The sequence below is a fragment of the Culex quinquefasciatus genome, chromosome 3 (assembly GCF_015732765.1).
Source record: "Culex quinquefasciatus strain JHB chromosome 3, VPISU_Cqui_1.0_pri_paternal, whole genome shotgun sequence".
NCBI classification, from domain to species: domain Eukaryota; kingdom Metazoa; phylum Arthropoda; class Insecta; order Diptera; family Culicidae; genus Culex; species Culex quinquefasciatus.
The window spans coordinates 182,154,484-182,176,029 of NC_051863.1; the positions used below are offsets into that span (position 1 = coordinate 182,154,484).

Here is a 21,546-nt window from a genome sequence, read left to right on the forward strand (position 1 = left end):
AGCCTGCTGTGGCTGTGTGCGTGAACGCGTTCAAATTTTTCCACTCAATGGATCAATGTAGGCCGGTTTTGATTCCAACAACAGTTACTCTGACAGCTGACTACTACGTTTTGAGTAGTTTTTTTTTAATTTCGTGCAAATTTTACATAAAACTTGTGCGGCATTTAGAGGTGTGGCGCTGAAGCATGTAAAAATCCGTCCTTGTTTGTTGAATTTCTGTGAGACACACACACGTCATTTCGTATTGAAAACTGTGCCGAGCACGCACACACCCTAAGTTAGTTTTGCGATACAATGGAGACATTCTTCCAAAACACACACAATTACACACGAAACCACACACACACACACTAACATCACCCCCTTTCGACGCTTCTGTTCAATCGGTATTGTATTGATGTTAAATCAAAATTTTATACACGCAAACCAAAACCAAAACAAACAATACTAAAAACGAAGCAAAAAAACAACAACCAACCAGTAGGGGAAATCCAAAAAGAAAAAAAATATTCTAGTTAAGATAAGGGAAAAAAAACTAGCGAATAAACAAGTGAAAACGTAAGTTTAAGATATTTACTCGTCAAATATCTGTAGATTATGTGTCTTTTCACTCGTTTCAATTGAAATTTGTTTTTCAATTGAAACTGACAAAAAACAGAACTGCTCAATTATTTTCATGAGGAAAAAAGAAGAGAAAACATGTGAATAAGTAATTTTTAATAAAAAGGACAAGATAAAAATGCATATTTATACTTTTAATTTATAGTCTATGAGATAAACCAAAACAACTAGTGCGTTGCGAACAAAAACAAAAAAAAACTCAAAAGTAAACACAAGCAGGTCGGGCAGGAAGTGTTTATAATAAGTAAAAGTTATTAAGGGAAACCTGTAGAGAAGGATGCAATACTACTCACTAAGTTATTACTTAACTGAGCGAGGTCACACTTACACACTTGAGGCTAGGTCGTAAATTAGTATCAAAAAAAAAGAAGAAAAACAAGCTCCGGCAAAGCTAAGAAGGCAGGCAAAGCATGTGTTACAGTTTAAAAAAAAAGAAGCCCAAGCAAAAACACTACGCTAGTGAAGGGAAAGATAAAAGTTAAAATCACGTAATAAGAGTAGTTGTTCACCAAAACAAGGAAAAACAAAGACGCGTTAATTCAATTTAAGCAACAACTTAAGCAGAGAGCAAGTATTTCATAACAATTGCGCAAACGATGTAGGCGCAAAGAGAAGAGTATAACGGCACCACTTTTATGCGAATATTTTTATTTCGGTTTAAATTTGTGTGACAGTCTCGTTGTGATCGAAAACACAAAAAACACACAAACACAAACAAAACACACTCACAATTGGTGATTATTTCACACTCGCCTCGCACTGTGATACGTTGCGATTGCATGTTGGTATTTTGTGCGAAAAGTCAACGTTTCGGCTCACCTTGAACAGGCCTTCTTCAAGGGTTGCTGGGCGAAACGTTTAAACCACAAAAGTGACAATTTTTCCAGTGTTCATACATTGTTAAAGTACCATTTTCTTCCAAAACATAAATTTAGTAGCACGTGCATCCTTGGTTTCGTATTTGTTTTCATAAAACACTAACACACAAACACACCAAGTGATACTTAAATGTGGCACTAGTAAAAGAGAAATTCAAAAAAAAAAATCACCAAACATACAAAACAAATGAACGCACCTATAAAATTGACTATAGTAGAATATTACGATTATTGGTCCAAGGCAAACGTTTTTGTGCTGGCCCCCTTTTTCGCTTCAGTAGTTAAGCTCTTCCAATAGGCATTACCTTTTTCCTTAACGAAAAAAAAACCAAACAAAAAATTATAACAAAAACCGAACGCAAAACGTAACAGTAGTAAATCGATTTTTCCCCAAAACTCACCTTTCGCTACACCTTTTCACCTTTCCTAAACCCTCGTTTCCCCTAAAACACGGAATGAAAATCGCCGATGCAGAGAAAGATCATGTTCCTTCAAGTCACAAATACACTCACACACTAAAAAAAAACACACTATTCGCACCGAAAACTGTTCATTTACACCGAAATCTTTAAAACAGCACGCCGCACCCTCACACCTATCGCTGTCTATAGTCTATTGTTTATGTGACTTTTGTACTACAGAAAAAAAAAGAGATAGAGCACTACCCACACATACAGTTGACACGAACCTACACGTTCACACCTTTTTCCACGACAACCTTGGTTTGTTTGTACTGTAAATACTTTGATTAGGATAACATTAGTGAAAACCAGCAAAAAAATGTTAATGAAAAAAAACAGTTAAATTTTCTGCAGAAACTAGTACGCAACTGGAATTCGAAAAACACACACACACTTACACACATCGCCACACGTACACTTTCTCAAAACAACGTTATGTATGACTAAAAATCAAAAACTGGACGTGTAAAAAGAGCATGTGATTGATTTTACTGAAAAGAGACAAGTTGAGTAAGTTAAAAACGAGCAACCAAAAAAAAAACAGTAGTGAAAATTCAAAAAACAGATGTATAAGTAAGTGTTAAATACTCACTGTACTTAACTATAAGAATTTAAGGAAAAATGAAGAAAAAATACAAAAAGAGCAAAAGTAAATAAAATATATACACAATATATGAATATATGAGGAAAAATAAAATTATATATATCGCAACACAAGAAAAATTCTAAATAAATATAAATTTTTTATATAGGAATGTAATATGCAACAAAAAAAAAAATCAATAAAGAATACAAAAATATCGTTCATATTATATTTGTAAATATTTTAGTTCGAAAAATGAATCACCCTAATGTACATTCAACTTCAATGCACAAAAAAGGATAAAGAAATTCAGATTAGCATAAAAGAATTATATAAAAAAAATTAACTTCAGAGGAAACAAACGAGAAGCATAGACGATATTCAAGTCAGTAACCAAAAAGATCTCACAAGGTTCTTTTCAGTACTCGAAAGCTAACTCACAGACAGAAACACACACAATACAACACAACACAACACACTCCCACATACACACACACACAAACAGAGCAGTGAACCGACACCAGACTGGCTTTGACTTTGACGGTGTGGTACTTTCAAAATGTGCAAGACAAACTATTCCAAAGAACAGTTAAATAGAGTAGCTTCAATTTTTAGCTAAACGAAAACATAAAAAAAAATAAAACAAAAAAACACAATTTTCATAAATATTCGCCACCAACACCCACACAGATCCACACATAACGCATCACATTAAGTACGAACATGCAAAAGGCTTGTGTTTCGCTGGAAAAAAAATAATAACTATGAGCATTTCGAAAGTTCCAATCGACAAAGCAACCTTCGCATCGCAACAAAAGTCGCCATGGCAACGAGCGAACGTAAGAGAAAGTCACTAGTTCAATATATTAAAAAAAAAAAACAAACGTAACCGGAAAACAACAAACAGAAAATTTACTAGCGAAAAATACAATGAAACAAAAGCAAAGTTTATTCAAAATAGACTTGATATCCAAAAACAGAAACAAAAAAGGATAAGTAAACCAACACAAACAAACAACACACACACAGACACAAACACACACATATGCCCTGAACATACTAAAAGATCAGCAAGCAAAAAAAAACTTACAAGCAAAACAAAAAAAAACCAAGAGAAGTTAAAACAAAACGTACTAGAATATTTATTGTTAAAATAAAAAAAAAATGCAGAATATAATTTGTTTTGTTTAGGTGAAACCAAACCAATATATACGTTTTCTTTTATTATTACGTTGAGTACTTTTAAAGAACAATGACAAAGAGAGAAACAACAACCAAAAAGCAAACAAAAAAAAAGAATCCGAAGCGGAGGAACGAAAGAGAGAAAAACACGAGGAAACGAGAAAGACACATGAAATTGATAGGCAAATGAAGCAACAACAGCAACAACAACAAAAAAAAAACATGTAACGTTTCGACAAAAAAAGTTATAAGAAAACATGGAAAATAAACAATTTAAATAAAAAAATAGTTCGGGCGTTGACTTATTTTATTGAGAAAATTAGCTATATTTTTTCTAAATTTAATGAAGCCCAGACTCCATTATTCGAAAAACTTCCAAAAACAATTCTAATTATCAACTATTCGGATAATCGAATCGCGGGTCTGATTAGATTAGATCAGACTTAATGGTTATTTTTTTAGTTATGACAAGAATAAATAATACATATTAATTTGGCAGCGTATAGTATTGTGGAATTGAGATGATGGCAGCTATCCATTGCAATTATAATTTCATGAAAATTTTCATGTTTTGATTTTTTTTGAAAAATTATTCAAAATTTCAATATTTTGCAATATAGTGCCAAATGATTGGGATTTTTTCAAACATTTCGAATGTAATAACAATATTTCTTTGAAAATACTCAGTTCTCAAAATTTCAGTTTTTCACAGCCATATTGTGGCAATTGGATTTTTTCATGCATTTCGAATGTAATAACATTTTTTGCATTTTTCGAAAATACTAAAAACAATTGCAAAACTACGTATTTTCGAAAAAAAACTCCAAATTTCAGTTTTTCACAATACGCTCAAACGATTTTTTCATACATTTAAAAAGTTCTAGAAACATTTTTATAAATTCTCAAAAATTTCACAAAACAACGTATTTTGAATAAAAAATACTTTCATTTTTTTACAATATGTGTAACAAATGATCATTTTTTTTCAATTATTTCAAACTTGAAAATGCAATGTTTCTCGACAAAATAAACAAAATTATTGTTATTACAATATGGGCTCAAATGATTGGAATTTTGCATCTATTTTGAATATACTAAATACTAAGAATTTCACAAAACTACGTGTTTTTGAAAAAAAAATATTTTCTTTTAGTTTATTACAATATGGGTATCAAACGATCGGGATTTTTTCAAACATAAACTTTCAAAATTTTAAATTTTTTTTTGAAAATATTTTATTTTTATATATTTATTTTTTCACAAATCTTAGTATTTTTTAAAAAATACAAAAAATCTCAGTTTTTCACAATATGGGTATTAAATGATCGGATTTTTTTCATACACTTAGAATGTAATAACAACATTTTATGAAAATACTCAAAATTTTCACAAAACTACGTATTTTCGAAAAAGACTCAAAGTTTCAGTTTATTACAATATGGATATCAAATTATCGGAATTTGTACATACATTTCGAATGACATGAAAATACTAAAAAAATCACAAAACTACGTATTTTTGAAAAAATACTCCAAATTTCAAGTTTCAAAATTAAAACATTCGAAATAATTGAAAAAAACGATCATTTGTTGCCCATATTGTGAAAAACGAACAGTGTTTTTTATTCAAAATACACACGTTGTTTTGTGAAAATTATCACTTTTGAAATGTATAAAAAAAATCGTTCAATTTGTTTTTGGAATATTTTCCAACAGGTAAGGTTTTTCTCAAGATTATTATTTTTAAAACATGTACTGGGGTAGGTCACACAAAGTCCATGCACTATTTTGGAAAAAAAAAAGTTTTTTCAATAGTGTTTAGAAAAATAGTTACGTTAAATTTTTTAGTTTAAATTCCAGGGTGACTTTGATAGTCATAGTTTTTCTTGTTAAAAACATTTATAAGATGTTCAAACATTATTTGTACATTAAATGTTAAGTTGGTGAAATAGTTTAAAAAAAATCAATGTTTATATTTAGTTAACTAAGTTTAAAAGATTTTTAACAAAATACAAATAAATTTTTAGTAAATTTGTTAAAAAGACGGAATTTGCCGTAAAATTTGTTAAAACTGGTTTTGTTTATAAAATTATTGATTTATATTGTTTTTTATACTGAATTCGAAGCACGAATCAAAAGTTTTCACATTTTACATGAAATTTGTTCAACTGAAATTGCCTATAAATTTGAAGATTTTTTTAATTGTGTTTCAAAACACATATTATTTATTATTTAAAACTAATTTAACCTTCTCCTAGTGGAAAATTGTCCAAAGAATCCGAAAATGAATTCCGTTTTCCGATTCAAAATCATGTTCATTGAGAATATCATGACACTTTGAGAAGTTCAAAATAATGACTTCCATCAACATACTCATAACTATAGTTAACTAACTTTTTAAATTTTTCAACATTTTATGAAAAGTTCTTTTTGAGGTACTTTGAACACTTCTCTACCACGGTCATTATGATTCTAAACAATTCCTTAGGTATTTTAATCGTACTCTTAATTTTGCGGAAAAATTGCAAACCTATCAAAGTCACCCCGTTTTACGGTACGTAGTTTCTGTTATTACATTTGAAATGCATGAAAGAAATCCGATCATTTGATACCCATATTGTGAAAAAATGAAATTTTTTGTACTTTCTTCGAAAATACGTAGTTCTGTGAAAATTTTTAGTATTTTCAAAAAATGATGTTATTACATTCGAAGTGTAGGAAAAAATCTTAACCTTTTGATACCCATATTGAAAAATATTTAAATTTCAAGTATTTATTTAAAAAAATCAAAATACGTATTTTTGGGAAAATTTTCATGTAATGATAATTGCAATGGATAGCTGCCACTATCCCGATTCCAAAACACTATTTTTTTTTTTGTATGATGCATGATTTTTCATAGGATTATAGCCAATGTCTCCCTTATAGTATAGCCAAAATCCCATAAGCTCTGTGCTTCAGTTATGAACGCCTCGGTTTTGCATCCCCTATATGCGGTGCTAAAACTGAGGAATTACTGTTTTTGCTTTAATATTTCATAGTTTTTTTTTCACAAAGGGCAATTCAATTTAAAAAAAAACTCAACATTTTCTAAATTTATGTTTGGTTTGGTTCTTACACAGGTGGTGCAGGCCTCGCCCAAATTTGTTCAATTGTAGGAAATTCAATTTCCTATAACTTTGTCCAAGGATGCAAAACAACCCGAGTTGATCCTTCCACCCTTTGACAAAGTTGTAGGAAATTAAATTTCCTACAAGCATCTCACACTTGAACAAATTTGGGCGAAACTTGGCCCTTGGAAGTTTTCCCCCATACATTTTTGCGATTTTCTCCATATGAACTATAAAAAGCGACCCCTAAACCTTACTCGATTTGGCTCAAAATTGGCACAGTTACTTATTTTTACCAAAAGAATCAAGCCAGGAGGTACAGTCATCCCACATATTCGGAACGGTTTCCAGATCGGCCAATGTTCAAAAAAATCATAGCAAATCGATAACCGAACTTAATGATTCGCTTTTACCTTCATTTGAAAGCTTTTCTTGCGATCTTTCGAATGCTGTATCGAACATCTGCAAATTTTAACTTTTATATGAAGATTTTGAAGAATTACTTTGACCCTTGAAATCCACAAATTCGGAACACTTTTTTCTTACGAATGTAAACAAATTTTGGATCTCTCCATGAGTACATATTTATTACCAAATAATGACTTCACACACTGAAACCAATAAAACTCAAGCTTAGTGATGTTTTATACATGGTTTGCTAACATTTTTGTGAAAATATCAGTTAAATTGGTGTTCCACAATTGTGGGAGGCACAATAACATCCCACAATTATGAAACAGGCCATTTGGAGGCAGTGTTTTGCTGCTCTGGACGAAATAGTCTTGGAATGAAGTTTTTTATTCAAAAAGTACTACTTTTACTAGTGAAATAGCAAGATAATGTCCAAATGAAGGTTCTAAAAATAGTAAGATCGACAGAAAAGACAAATTATCATAAAAGTGTTCCGAATTTGTGTGTGTTCCGAATATGTGGGATGACTGTATCTCTTGTGATTTTCCAAAATTTTATTTTTTTCTTGTAGCCCTAGGAAACATACAAAATGCATAGCTAGATACACTGTTTTATTGATTTATTTGATTTCGAAAATACAATTAACCTTAAGCGAAAACAAAACTTCTGCGATCATGAACTTTTAAATGTCATTAAACAATCCCTAGCATAAACTATTTAATCCGAACACATTAAATTTTCTTCCCCGTGAACTCCTAACGCCTCAACAGTTGAATACTCGCACGTCTTTCCACCAATTCTGCGCGTAGTGATACTTTTGCAGCTCAATGCCTCCCATTGGAACATGGTAAAAGAAATGGCCCAACTTCCGCCGGGGCAATACCTTTTCCAACAGATGGCTGGGGAAACAGTCCAGCGAAGGCGTCCAATCGCAGTGTGGTGGCATCAGGCGTCGCCTCCAACCAACCCGCTTGTACATCGATTGCTGAAAAAAACGAATAGTTAAAGTATTGGGATTTGAAAGTTGAACTTCATTCCGTTACCGCATCGTCCCGCTGGAACACCACCAGCTCGACGTACGGCGATACGTCCGGATTGTCCGAAAAGATCCGGTACAGCCCTTCGGAGTGGATGTAGTAAATCTTCAGGTTGTGGCTGTAGAACAACCGCAAGAAGCGTGCCTCTTCGCGAGCCATCAACTCCTCGTTGAACACGCAGAACTCGGCCTTCCGACGCCACGGCAGCATCTTCGCCATCCGGATCTGACCCCAGAGCGTTCCGTAGCACAGGATGTGCGTTATGCTTTGCCGGTCCAAAATCTTGTGAACCCTAAAGAGGAAAAATACAGATCTAATGAACCACACCAATTATTGCTATGAAAACCGTCAAACCTATCAAACAACTGCTCCAGCTCGTTCCGGTACGCTTCGGACAGGTTGCAGGTGTGCAGGAACCGCTGCTGTACCCCGGTGGAACCAGTGCCATTGTTATGTAAAATGATCTGCCACCGGGCGATGTAGTAGAAGCCCAGGCACAGGAAAATCAGCGCCACCAGCTTGAACAGCGAGAATCGAATCATTCCGGATCGATGCAATCTTGGAGGTCGAGAAACAAATCCATATAGATGTCCATTTAAACCACTGCCGCAGTTCGAGTTCAGTCAGCTGTATCAACTATTGCAAAATGTTTTATTTACACTCTGTGTACGAACGACACTTGTACTAGTACTACTACTAAAAGCTGCTGACACTAGACGCACATGCGCAGATTAGCCATAGAATATACTCGCTCTAAACGCTAGAATGTCCCACTTTAGAATTTTCCTACAGGCATGCAATATAGAGAATTGATTAACGAACAAATCTGTTTGCAACGAATCACGTGAATGTAACTTTTTGTTAACAAACAATATTTTTTTATTTGGAAGAATCCAGCAAATTTGGCCAGAATCTTGAACAACCATGCGCCTCCATCAAAACTTAATGCCCCTGATTCCTAAATAATTATTAGACGCCATCAATTTTCAGGGAGTGTCAAGATAGCACGACAAGATTGGATCTTCTTTCATATGAAACGTGACAAAAATGTACGGAGTTTTTTCGGGTTTCGATGAATATCTCAAGATAGAAATCGAATTTTGGGGATCTGTGAAGGTCGAATGGTGAGGTATTGTGAGCTGCACAAAATGGCGTTCTGAACTCAATTTGGCCCAAAATCGACATACGACAAGTTAGCATAACATCGACGAATTGCTGATAATTAAAATTAAAATAACAATCAAATACATCTTCTAAAATGCATTTATTCCAACAAAACTGTTTAAAATAGCGTAAACACAATTTTGAGCAACATTTGAAACAAATACAAAAAATAACGAGGATGATTTGAGAAAAACTGTATTCCAAAAAAATATAATATTTTCAAAAAATCAAATCATTGGCGTTATCTATTGAAAGATTCATTCTCAGCGCTAAGCGATCGAATGCTTGAGAATTTTGAGGCAATCAAAATCTTTTACAGATTATACCCCTTTAACTCAGGGATTCGAACTGTTCGTCAGTGACTCTACTGAAGCAAGCATCGTACGAAAATAGACATAATAATTGCGAGTACGAAGCACTGCGTCTGAACGACAATATAAAAATGAGGGTGTTCTCACCTGTCCGTGCATGGAAACATTTCCCACTCTGGCCTGGCTAATCATCGAGTCCAGTTGAGTCGAAAACAAAATGTTACAGCTTCTAGAAAAAGGTGACATAAAAAGAAAGTCTTCTACCACATTTGAGAAAGATCACTCTCGTGCAAAAACTGCTTTACAAAACGTTTTTTTTTTGGAGACGCAGTGCACTAATTCAGGGATGTAAGATTTTTGCGAATGTTGATGTTGAGTTGTCCAGACTGAATCGGCTTTTAGGTACTTAAAACATACATCCCTAGTGGGGAAGTTAATTTCATAAAACCTTATGCAATCTAAAAGCAAATGGACGTTGAAAGTTTGATAATAATAATAATACTTTCAAATTTGCAATACGGTTTAATAGGTATAAACTTTAAGCAAAACTTGGCATGCCAAAACCAAAACCAAAACCAAAACCAAAACCAAAACCAAAACCAAAACCAAAACCAAAACCAAAACCAAAACCAAAACCAAAACCAAAACCAAAACCAAAACCAAAACCAAAACCAAAACCAAAACCAAAACCAAAACCAAACCAAAACCAAAACCAAACCAAAACCAAAACCAAAACCAAACCAAAACCAAAACCAAAACCAAAACCAAAACCAAACCAAAACCAAAACCAAAAAACCAAAACCAAAACCAAAACCAAAACCAAAACCAAACCAAAACCAAACCAAAACCAAAACCAAAACCAAAACCAAAACCAAAACCAAAACCAAAAACCAAACCAAACCAAAACCAAAAAACCAAAACCAAAACCAAAACCAAAACCAAAACCAAAACCAAAACCAAAACCAAAACCAAAACCAAAACCAAAACCAAAACCAAAACCAAAACCAAAACCAAACCAAAACCAAAACCAAACCAAAACCAAAACCAAAACCAAAACCAAACCAAAACCAAAACCAAAACCAAAAAACCAAAACCAAAACCAAAACCAAACCAAAACCAAACCAAAACCAAAACCAAAACCAAAACCAAAACCAAACCAAAACCAAAACCAAAACCAAAACCAAACCAAACCAAACCAAAAACCAAAACCAAAACCAAAACCAAACCAAAACCAAACCAAACCAAACCAAAACCAAAACCAAAACCAAAACCAAAACCAAAACCAAAACCAAAACCAAAACCAAAACCAAAACCAAAACCAAACCAAAACCAAAACCAAAACCAAAACCAAAACCAAAACCAAACCAAAACCAAAAAACCAAACCAAAACCAAAACCAAAACCAAAACCAAACCAAAACCAAACCAAAACCAAAACCAAACCAAAACCAAACCAAAACCAAAACCAAAACCAAAACCAAAACCAAAACCAAAAACCAAAACCAAAACCAAAACCAAACCAAAACCAAAACCAAAACCAAACCAAAACCAAAACCAAAACCAAAACCAAACCAAAACCAAAACCAAAACCAAAACCAAAACCAAACCAAACCAAAACCAAAACCAAAACCAAAACCAAACCAAAACCAAAACCAAAACCAAACCAAAAAACCAAAACCAAAACCAAAACCAAAACCAAAACCAAACCAAAACCAAAACCAAACCAAAAAAACCAAACCAAAACCAAAACCAAAACCAAAACCAAAACCAAACCAAAACCAAAACCAAACCAAAACCAAAACCAAAACCAAACCAAAACCAAAACCAAAACCAAACCAAAACCAAAAAACCAAAACCAAAACCAAACCAAAACCAAAAAACCAAAACCAAAACCAAAAAAACCAAAACCAAAACCAAACCAAAACCAAAACCAAACCAAAACCAAAACCAAACCAAACCAAAAAAACCAAACCAAACCAAAACCAAAACCAAAACCAAAACCAAACCAAAACCAAAACCAAAACCAAACCAAAACCAAAAAACCAAACCAAAACCAAACCAAAACCAAAACCAAAACCAAACCAAAACCAAAACCAAAACCAAACCAAAACCAAACCAAAACCAAAACCAAACCAAAACCAAAACCAAAACCAAACCAAAAAACCAAAACCAAAACCAAACCAAAACCAAAACCAAAACCAAAACCAAAACCAAAACCAAAACCAAAACCAAAACCAAAACCAAACCAAAACCAAAACCAAAACCAAAACCAAAACCAAAACCAAACCAAAACCAAAACCAAAACCAAACCAAAACCAAAACCAAACCAAAACCAAAACCAAAACCAAAACCAAAACCAAAACCAAAACCAAAACCAAAACCAAACCAAAACCAAAACCAAAACCAAAACCAAAACCAAAACCAAAACCAAAACCAAACCAAAACCAAAACCAAACCAAAACCAAACCAAAACCAAACCAAAACCAAAACCAAAACCAAAACCAAAACCAAAACCAAAACCAAAACCAAAACCAAAACCAAAACCAAAATCAAATATTGCTCCAAAATTTACCTACCAAAACAAGCAAGCTTTAGCTTGCTTCACGCCTAAACTTATGCAAAATGGAAAGCAAGCAGAGTAAAAGCACCTTTCGCCAATGTGGTAGCTTTGGATCATTAGCCCGGCAGCCAGAGCTCGTTTAGAGCCTGAATGTAGGCAACAAGCGCTGCCCTTCTTTGATCTAGATAATCGTTAAAGCTTAAGATAACCTTTGAATGACAGTGAATCGAAAATTTTTGGTTTTATTTTTTGAAATGTGTGTTAAACTGCATCGAATTAAGTTTAAACAAATCCACATGTATTTCCATCAAGCATCTATTGTTGACACATCATCTCTTCAGCGTAAAAACGTATCCAGAAACTAAAACTAATTTACAAAAATTAAAAAAGAAAGGGTTTTATGAGTGTTTTGAAACCGCCTTGAGTCTGAGATAAACCAAAACCAAAACCAAAACCAAAACCAAAACCAAAACCAAAACCAAAACCAAAACCAAAACCAAAACCAAAACCAAAACCAAAACCAAAACCAAAACCAAAACCAAAACCAAAACCAAAATCAAATATTGCTCCAAAATTTACCTACCAAAACAAGCAAGCTTTAGCTTGCTTCACGCCTAAACTTATGCAAAATGGAAAGCAAGCAGAGTAAAAGCACCTTTCGCCAATGTGGTAGCTTTGGATCATTAGCCCGGCAGCCAGAGCTCGTTTAGAGCCTGAATGTAGGCAACAAGCGCTGCCCTTCTTTGATCTAGATAATCGTTAAAGCTTAAGATAACCTTTGAATGACAGTGAATCGAAAATTTTTTGGTTTTATTTTTTGGAAATGTGTGTTAAACTGCATCGAATTAAGTTTAAACAAATCCACATGTATTTCCATCAAGCATCTATTGTTGACACATCATCTCTTCAGCGTAAAAAACGTATCCAGAAACTAAAACTAATTTACAAAAATTAAAAAAAGAAAGGGTTTTATGAGTGTTTTTGAAACCGCCTTGAGTCTGAGATATTATATTTAATATTGAACATCAGCCTAATGAATTAATAATATTACCATAATATAACTGAGTCTTAGAACAAACTTGACAGTTCCAGTTCAATCTTTTACAGACCGACCTTGTGCAGTTTGTAAGGGAGGCCGAACAACGCTATTTCTGTTCAACTTTCAATTCTTTCTTTCCAATCAAAGCAAACCCAACACTCTTTACCGTTTTAGATTACTTTTGTATATTTATCATGTTTTAAACCATTTCCTCACAGAGGTTTCGCCGTACACCCAGGGTCGAAGCTGTTATTTCGGGTGCTACAAAATTCACTCCCCTCATCCAAATACAGACACATCTTATTCGGCCTTCTTGGGCGCGGCGGCACCGGCAGCAGCAGCGGTGGCGGCCGCGGGCTTGGCTCCCTTCTTGGCGGCGGGGGCCGCTCCGGCAGCGGGGCGCTGGGCACGCAGCAGGGCGCTGGCACGGCGCAGGGCAGCCTGGCGCAGGTCCCGCCGGTACCGGTTGCCGTTGATGATGTTCTTCAGCTTCTTGAGGGCGCGGCGTGGCTTGTGCTTCAGCGTCACCTTCACGGTGGCCTTGGCCGGCTTGGTCTGGAAAACGAGGGAGAGCGGGGTGTTTTGGTTAGAATTTTAAGCGGTTACGGACGGAGAAGAGGGGACGGGTTGGACGGATTTTGGCAGCGTATCAGTATTGGGTAGTGGACGTAGTCAATTCACAAGACTTTCAGTTAACCGTTTTCCTCACGTAAAAATGCCAAAATCGTTAAACAGGGGGGGGAAACGTAACGATAACTCACCTGGTACTTTGGCCGCTTGTAGACGACGGAGATGCCCTTATCCGCAGGCACGATTCCGAGCGACTTCTTGTGGACCAGTCCGCTGTAACGGAACGAGCTCAGGTTGGTCAGATTGTTTGGCTCCTATAAAGAAGTGTGCGTGTTCTGATGAGAAATGAGGAAAAGGCTGTTATCGGCGTGGATAAAAAAAGAAAGAAAAACAATCGAAACAAAACAGAACATGGCATTTCCGGTGCCGGAAAACCTTGCCGACGGGCACGTGGAAAAACATCAGAAGTAGCAAATGGTATCAACAAAACCGGCCACCCCCGAAAGGGGCACCGTGTTCAGCGATCTTGGTGGTAAAAGGTATCATCATGATAGGTTCCACGCGCCGGAAATGGCCAACCGCATGGACTGTTCAAAAAGGTAAACAAATCTCGCAGGGCGAACTTACCGTGCTGAATGGCTTGCGGATGTTCCGGCGCTTCAGCAGGAACGCGTTGTGATCGCGGATGATCAGCCAGTTCAGGTGGGACGAAGAATCGGCCATGGTGACTCAAGTTTTCTGGAATAAACAGACAAAAATATCCGAATTAGAACCGCAAAACGTCACACAACACAAAATGCTTCGAAGGGATCAAAGATGGCGTCGAGGGAAAACACGTTGCCGAAGCGGGGAGACAAAAACGTTTTCCCAAAAATTAAACTCACTTCATCACTTCTTTGCAAAACTTCCACTAAACTCCAGCAATCAGTCACTTGCACCATCATTTGAAACTTAAAACTTCCAAAAACTTTCAACTTTTCAGCAGAAAATTCAAGTTTTCCCCTCGAGCAGCAGATCACAACTCACCTACTTGCGTTGGCTGACAAGATGGAAAAGACTCGTTCGCGGTGGGTCTGACAGCCGCTAGGCAAACTTCTTCGTCTTCGGTGTGTTTTTGTTCTTATTTTTTGCCCGGAAACTGAAGCGCCGCCGCGTGGTCAAACCGAAAAGCACGCGCGAAAAACTGCCCGCAAGTAGGCAATCCGCACAACACGGGAATAATGCAAAGGGAGCGTTCTTTCATTACGTAACGCAAAATTTAGTATTAAAAAATTTTAAGCGCTTTTAATTTATTAGTTTTTAGCAAGTTTTTAGTTTTTTAGCAAGTTTTTAGTTTTTAGTTTTTAGTTTTTAGTTTTTAGTTTTTAGTTTTTAGTTTTTAGTTTTTAGTTTTTAGTTTTTAGTTTTTAGTTTTTAGTTTTTAGTTTTTAGTTTTTAGTTTTTAGTTTTTAGTTTTTAGTTTTTAGTTTTTAGTTTTTAGTTTTTAGTTTTTAGTTTTTAGTTTTTAGTTTTTAGTTTTTAGTTTTTAGTTTTAAGATTAGTTTATAATTTTTAAATTTTGATTTTTACAGATCAAAAAGTTCAAGTTCTTGTTTAATTTTCATGTTAAGGCCCCACTCCTGATTCAGTCCAACTTGCAAATTCCCACTACACTCAAACCCCGATGGTTTGACACCAACTGTTGTCAAACGAACGGGGTCACGTTTTAGTTTGACACCCTTTTACGCGGGGTTCACACACACTACCAAACGTGAGCGCCGTGTAAAAAGTGACAGTTCGTCACTTTTTGGTTTGACTTTGACCAACAAACGGGGTACAAACTAAAAAAGTGTCAAACGAAAAAGTGACCAACCACCGGGGGTTGAGTGCAGATGTGCATCGGCACTCAATAGCACTTGGCAGTTTTTTTAAGGCCATGGCTTGGAAAAGGCACCATATTAATTTGTTTTGTGCCTAAAGTATGTTTTTTTCATTGCACTATGAGGTTCTGAACGACCGAAACCTTTATCTCCACTTATTCGCTAGTTTTAGTGATGAAGTGCTATTTGAGTGCTAAATAGCACATTTAGCACTTGAATTTTTTTGATGTTCAAATCACTATCAATTTTTTGCTAATCCAAACTGCATAGTGAACAACGATTATTAAAAGCATCGAACTAAAGCTAGTTTTGATGCACAGTGAGCAAATATTCACTCTGCCGGTTTACGAAGGCAATCATCTCAAAATGAGGTGAAGTGCTATTGAGTGCCGATGCACGTCTGGTTGAGTGTATTATCTTGTTAAATTTTTGAATTATTAAGTTGCACCATGGTAAATTCTTAAATTTTTCATTCCTCTCATTCTTGAATTCTTAATCCTTTAATTCATAAATGCTGCCATCTTAAATTACAGAACCTCAGGTTACTTTAGAGCATTTTTGGATGCATATTTCAAGAAAGAAATTCTTATTTTGAGAACGACACAAATTTCGTGTTTCGATTATCGAGAGTGAAATTTCGACGAGCACTTTCCCAGTCACGACGTTCTAGCAAGATTCTAGCAGAATTCTTAGAGAGCTGGATATTCTTAGAGCATTCTAGCAGAAATGTTCCACCGTTCTAGCAGGATTCTGACAGAACCAGCTCTGCTAGAATATTTCGTGACTGGGTTGGATGGATGAGTACGAACTGTTTTTAAGGCTTTTAATACCAGGATTATTAATTTTATATGGTAGAATTTTTCAAGTTTCTGATGTATCAAACCTAAAAGATTATTTTTTTAATTTCACAATTTGTGAGATCGGGTCATACAAATTTCAGCATTTTTATATATATACCCCCCAGATCCAATGTTACCCCTGATGACGGTACATAATTATTTAAACGTTTGTGATTTTCAGTCGCATTTAATTGAAATAAATAATTATAATACACTCAAACCCCGATGGTTTGACATCAACTGTTGTCAAACATACGGGGCCACTTTTAGTTTGACACCCCTTTTACACGGAGTTCACACACACTACTGAACGTTTGTTTTGATAGTGTGCGTGAGCGCCGTGTAAAAAGTGACTTTCATAATAAAACATAAAAGTTTGTCCAAAAGTCGAACTAAAAAGTGATTTTGCTTCCCCGAAGTGGAGACGCCCTAAACACTGAACACATTGGGGCTCATGCAAAGATTACGCTACGCTGCGCAGGTTCGTGTCATGGGAATATGCCAAACGTCACACGTTTGCTGTCATCGTCTAGACTAATATTTGAATTTGACTAATGTTGCATATTATTATTTATGAAAATTGTTTTCATTCTAGTTTTGACTACTTTTTTGATAAAATCTGTTGTTTTCTGTATTTCCCATATTTTAAGCCATTTTCACAACCTACCCTAGACAGTTCCCGCACGCTCCGCCCGAAAACTTTGCACTTTGCCAGCAGCAGTCAGTTTTGAGGTTTTCTCCGTCGCGGTCGTTTCGTCGGCATCGGTTCTGGGAAAGAGGGGTGAAAAAAAAGAAAAAGAAAAGAAAGGGCCACCAAAATTGTGCGTGTGAGTGTGAAAAAGTGGTTCGTTCCAGTTTCCGGTGCGGCCGTTCCGGATTGCGGTCAAGTTACCTTCGCGGGGAGGGCGATGGCCGGGCAGTTTTGAGTGATTTTGTCGAAATTTGAGCCGTGAAAAGGTTGGAAAAATTCGTGTGATTGAGAGTGAGTGGGGTGCAGAGAGGCCACCCAAAAAAAAGTCGTGGCAGGCGTTGCGAAAAAAGTGACGAAAGGCGAAGAAGAAAAATCAATTTGACAGCACACAGGCTAACGAGAAACTTCCGGGCGAAGCCGGAATAACGGGAACCAGAGATTCCGTGGATTGCCCCAGCGAGACAGCCAAGACAGCCACCGTGGCCAGCATAAGCATTAGTAGTAGCAGCAGTGCCAGCGGCAAGGCCAAAATGGGTGAGTGTCGTCGTCAAAATCGATGCGGCAGCAAAACGCCAAAAGGGGGAAGAGGACAGGGTGGAAAAGCCGGCCGCCGCCGACGTCGCCGTCACCACCCAGAAGAAGGAGGAAAATCCAAAATGTCGCTGGCAAATTAGGAAAGAAAGAGGAGCGAAAACAGACGAATATTTTGCGCAAATCGATTTCCAATAAGAGTGGGAATGTTTTGGTGTTTTGTTGTTGTTGGATTCTGGTTGGAAAAGCTCGATCCGGGTGGAAAACCCTCCCACTGCCGGTGGACAAGATGGCCATCTTCAACAACTGGTGGGAGGAGGAGCAGGGAGGAAAATCAAAATTTTCTTTCAGCCGTGCGGACTCAACACGGGAGAAGCACGGAAAAATGCAGCAGCATGGTGGCTGTTTGATTTGAGAAATTTTTAACGAAAAATTCTGATAAAAGCATTAAAAAATGATTAAGATTTTTTTTTTAAAGTAAAGTTTTTTTTTGCTGAATCTGAATCCAAAAAAATTTTTTTTTTGTATCTGAAATGTGAAATTTAAGACCCGGCCATTTTTCCGCATTTATTTTCATATTTTTTTGAAATTCATAGACACATATTTAAAGAATGTTTTTGGATTAAGCGAGTTCATTTAAATTATCGTTAATTGGTGTGAGATTGATAGCTGGGGTAACATTGATAGAATCAAGATTTTTTAGCAAAATAAAAAGTATAAAAGTATAAAATAAATTCATTTCAACGAATCATTATTATCCAGTAGAGGTAGGCAAAAAAGAACGAGCCGCTCAATGAGCCTTGGCGTTAGTCCGGGGCCAACATTTACTTCCCCGTCCGACGGAAGGCGTGATCAGACAAATCTCGTCTCGAAAAATGCCACCGGGACCGTCTGGGATCGCACCCAGGCTGACTGGGTGAGAGGCAATCACGCTTACCCCTACACCACGGTTCCCGGCTCGCTCAATGAGCCGGTTCGCTAAAAAGAGCGAACGAACCATGGCTTACAAAAAAAGAGCCACGGTTCCTTTTGAAATTCCGGTCATTTTAAAGAACCGGTCCAAGATGGAATGATTTTAAAACTTGTCTCTATTTTTAACTTATTGAATTTCCAACAAATTGTAGCATGAAATTTGTTTAAGAGAATTGAAAATAGGTGCATTCCAAATATTTCAATGCTTTAAATTAAGAGTAGCAACCAAGGAAGTTGTTGTCTTCTTATTTAAAAATTGTTGATCTTAAGGAGCCATTACACTACCGCAAACAAACAAGCAAACTCGCAAATCTGTTAGCGGCAAACTCGCAAACAAGGCAAAATGTATAATACAGGCTGACGTTTGTACAAACAAATCCAGGCAAACAAACAAACCAGGCCAACTAGCAAACTCTCAAAAAGTGCGAGTTTGTTTGCCGTAGTGTAATAGCTCCTTTACGGACCCAATCCTGAATTAATGTGTTTATATAAATTATTTTTTTTGTTGTAAATCTCTATGGATTTCCAGGAGCTTAGGAGATGAAAAAAAAAATTATCGATAGTCCCCGTAGTTTTGAAGATACTAAAATGTCTGTAACAAAAATCTGTGTGCAAATGCTCTGGTTGATAGTTTTAAGTTTTAATATTTGAACACCACTTAAAAGATTTCAATCCCATATTGAAAATTATTTCAAAAGCTGATGATTTTCTATACAAAAATTAAAAAAAATATTGCACGACTGATCGTAATAATACATTAGAGTATGAGCAATTTGAGCATTTCAAAATGCTTAACTTGGAAAATTTTGTCAAAACTTTGAAAAAAAAATCCTCTACCCGGTTTTACTTTGGAATTTATAAGAGTTTGCAGAATATTTTCTTGAAATTCCTGTTTTTTTTTTCAAATAAATTAATAAAAGTTCAATAAAAAAAAACAAAAGAAACCGCATCATTCTTAAAAATAGCATTTTAAACCAATTTTAGTAAAAGAGCGAAAGAGCCGAGCGAAAATGAGCGAATCCTAAAAAAAGAGCGGTTTTGGCCACCTCCATTATGCAGTGAGCAAAGAAAAAATGAGCAAATTTCACTATTCTAAGGAATAAAATTGCTGAAAAGGGAAATCACTAATAAGGTATTTGCATTTTAGTTTTTTTTACGAATTTCGTAGTTTCGTTTTTAAAGATGGTTCCCACACTAATGTAAAGTCATTCTTGCTTTAAAAACTCACTTTTTTTCCAATTTCCCCATTTTGAGAACACACAATCCTCACATCAAATTTTGGATTGCTATTTCAGGAAAATATATAAAAACCTGAATCAAAATTATTAATCATAACTTATGCTGAAATTCAGTGCAAAATCAGTGCAGAGAAATCAACACAATTCGACGCGTGGCTTTTGACAGCTGTCAGTCGTTCCAAAAAGCGAATTTGGATTCGTTCCATTGGAATTGGCGGATCCGCTTTGTATCGGAAACTTTATTTTTTCTCAAATTTTTCAGCTATCCAGCTGCCCAAGAGACAAAGTACATAAATAATGGCAGTAATTTATTTTAAAAAGCAAAACAAAAAATCGAAGGATTTAACACTGTTTTTTTTTTTGCCTGACAGTCCCAAAAATTATAAACTACTCGTCACAGAGTCTCCTGATGCAAACAATGATCGAGCTCGAGCTGTCACAGTCCTGCGAAATATGTTGGCTGACATATCAGGCGGTCATCAGTCAAAAACAACCAGCTAGAAGTCGCCTGACAGCAACATTTTTGCTAGAACGAGATAGCAAATCGGATGCAAACAAACCCGCAGCTGCAACGTAAACATAATTTGAATGTGTTGGTAAATTTCGGACTATAAATAAATCCGTAGTAACAGTTCAATAGGGCGAATCTGCGTTTGTAAACAAACAGTCTATCCCTTTTGCTCGAGTGACAGTTCACGTCATGTAAGAGGGGGATAGACTGCTTGTTTACAAACTCAGATTCGCATTAAATTACTTGTTTTGCTATTCCTAAGGGTTGTTTATTTGAGACGAGAGCCTGCTAATTTATAACTTTTTATCAGGTTAGAATTAGAAAGGTGTAATTCCCGTGCAAATTTCAACCTACTTGGGACAAGCCAATTTTCAACCAAATGCGCTGATATTTGACTCCATGTCTGATTCTGAGTACTTTGGTTTTTTGGGTGAAACACCTACCTACGCATTTTCTGGAAATTTCAAAAAGTGTCATAAAGGTAGCCACCCTGTGCAGCATCATCCGCCAGGCCAGCCAGCCCGAATGAATTCTTGACGGATGTTTTACGGGTGTGCTTTATTTTTTTTTCTTTTTGGGCGTTGTCCCCGCTTTTCCTCGACGGAATCCCCCCCCCCCCCCACCACGACGACCTGGGACGGAACACAGCTCCCCTCCGTCGCCACGGCTGGCCGGCCGGCCGTGTGTTTCTAATTTTATAAATAAATATATTAAAACGATCGCAGTCGCAGCGCAGCAAACTGCTTCTGATGCTGCTGCTGCTGTTGATTTGGGGAGATTCTTGAGGAGGGGGAATCGTCGTCACCGGAGGAGGAACGGGAAGGAAAAATCGTGCCCCGGTGTGTGTATGTGTGAATTTCCCTTCCTTCCCACCACCCCACCCACGTGGTTCCCAAGAGTGTTGATTAGTTGCGGTTCTCCCGCGGGCACAAAGTCGTCAAAATTTGACTGTGCAGCAAATGGACGGTGCGAAATGTGCCG

The 21,546-nt window shown here is 36.2% G+C and overlaps 3 protein-coding genes across 8 annotated transcripts in view; 1 reads left to right on the forward strand and 2 right to left on the reverse strand.

The window, feature by feature from the left end:
• Positions 1–7,852: 7,852 nt before the first annotated feature.
• LOC6040747 lies at positions 7,853–8,986 on the reverse strand. The gene is made up of 3 exons (XM_001850046.2): positions 8,637–8,986; positions 8,289–8,574; positions 7,853–8,230 (listed from the first exon to the last, which is right to left on the reverse strand). The coding sequence occupies exons 1-3, from the start codon at positions 8,822–8,824 to the stop codon at positions 8,009–8,011; spliced, it is 696 nt and encodes a 231-aa protein (XP_001850098.2). The 5' UTR covers positions 8,825–8,986; the 3' UTR covers positions 7,853–8,008.
• Positions 8,987–13,515: 4,529 nt separating this feature from the next.
• Positions 13,516–15,080, reverse strand: LOC6040748 (60S ribosomal protein L28). Of its 3 annotated transcripts, none has more exons than XM_038263186.1 (4): positions 14,951–15,080; positions 14,552–14,662; positions 14,116–14,238; positions 13,516–13,909 (listed from the first exon to the last, which is right to left on the reverse strand). In XM_038263186.1, the coding sequence occupies exons 2-4, from the start codon at positions 14,645–14,647 to the stop codon at positions 13,655–13,657; spliced, it is 474 nt and encodes a 157-aa protein (XP_038119114.1). In that variant the 5' UTR covers positions 14,648–14,662; positions 14,951–15,080; the 3' UTR covers positions 13,516–13,654. The 3 variants fall into 3 exon arrangements, with proteins under 3 accessions (XP_038119114.1, XP_001850099.1, XP_038119115.1); XM_001850047.2 differs by having other exon boundaries at positions 14,955–15,018; XM_038263187.1 differs by lacking the exon at positions 14,951–15,080 and adding an exon at positions 14,809–14,870.
• Positions 15,081–17,326: 2,246 nt separating this feature from the next.
• Positions 17,327–21,546, forward strand: part of LOC6040751 (actin-binding LIM protein 1) — a 54,285-nt gene continuing 50,065 nt past the window's right edge. For 3 of the 4 annotated variants that reach the window (XM_038261762.1, XM_038261761.1, XM_038261764.1), the window contains exon 1: positions 17,328–17,847. In XM_038261762.1, the coding sequence (XP_038117690.1) occupies positions 17,844–17,847 (4 nt within the window). In that variant the 5' untranslated portion in view covers positions 17,328–17,843. Of the gene's footprint in view, positions 17,848–21,546 lie in introns of all 4 variants that reach the window. The other variant, XM_038261763.1, reaches the window with a different exon arrangement.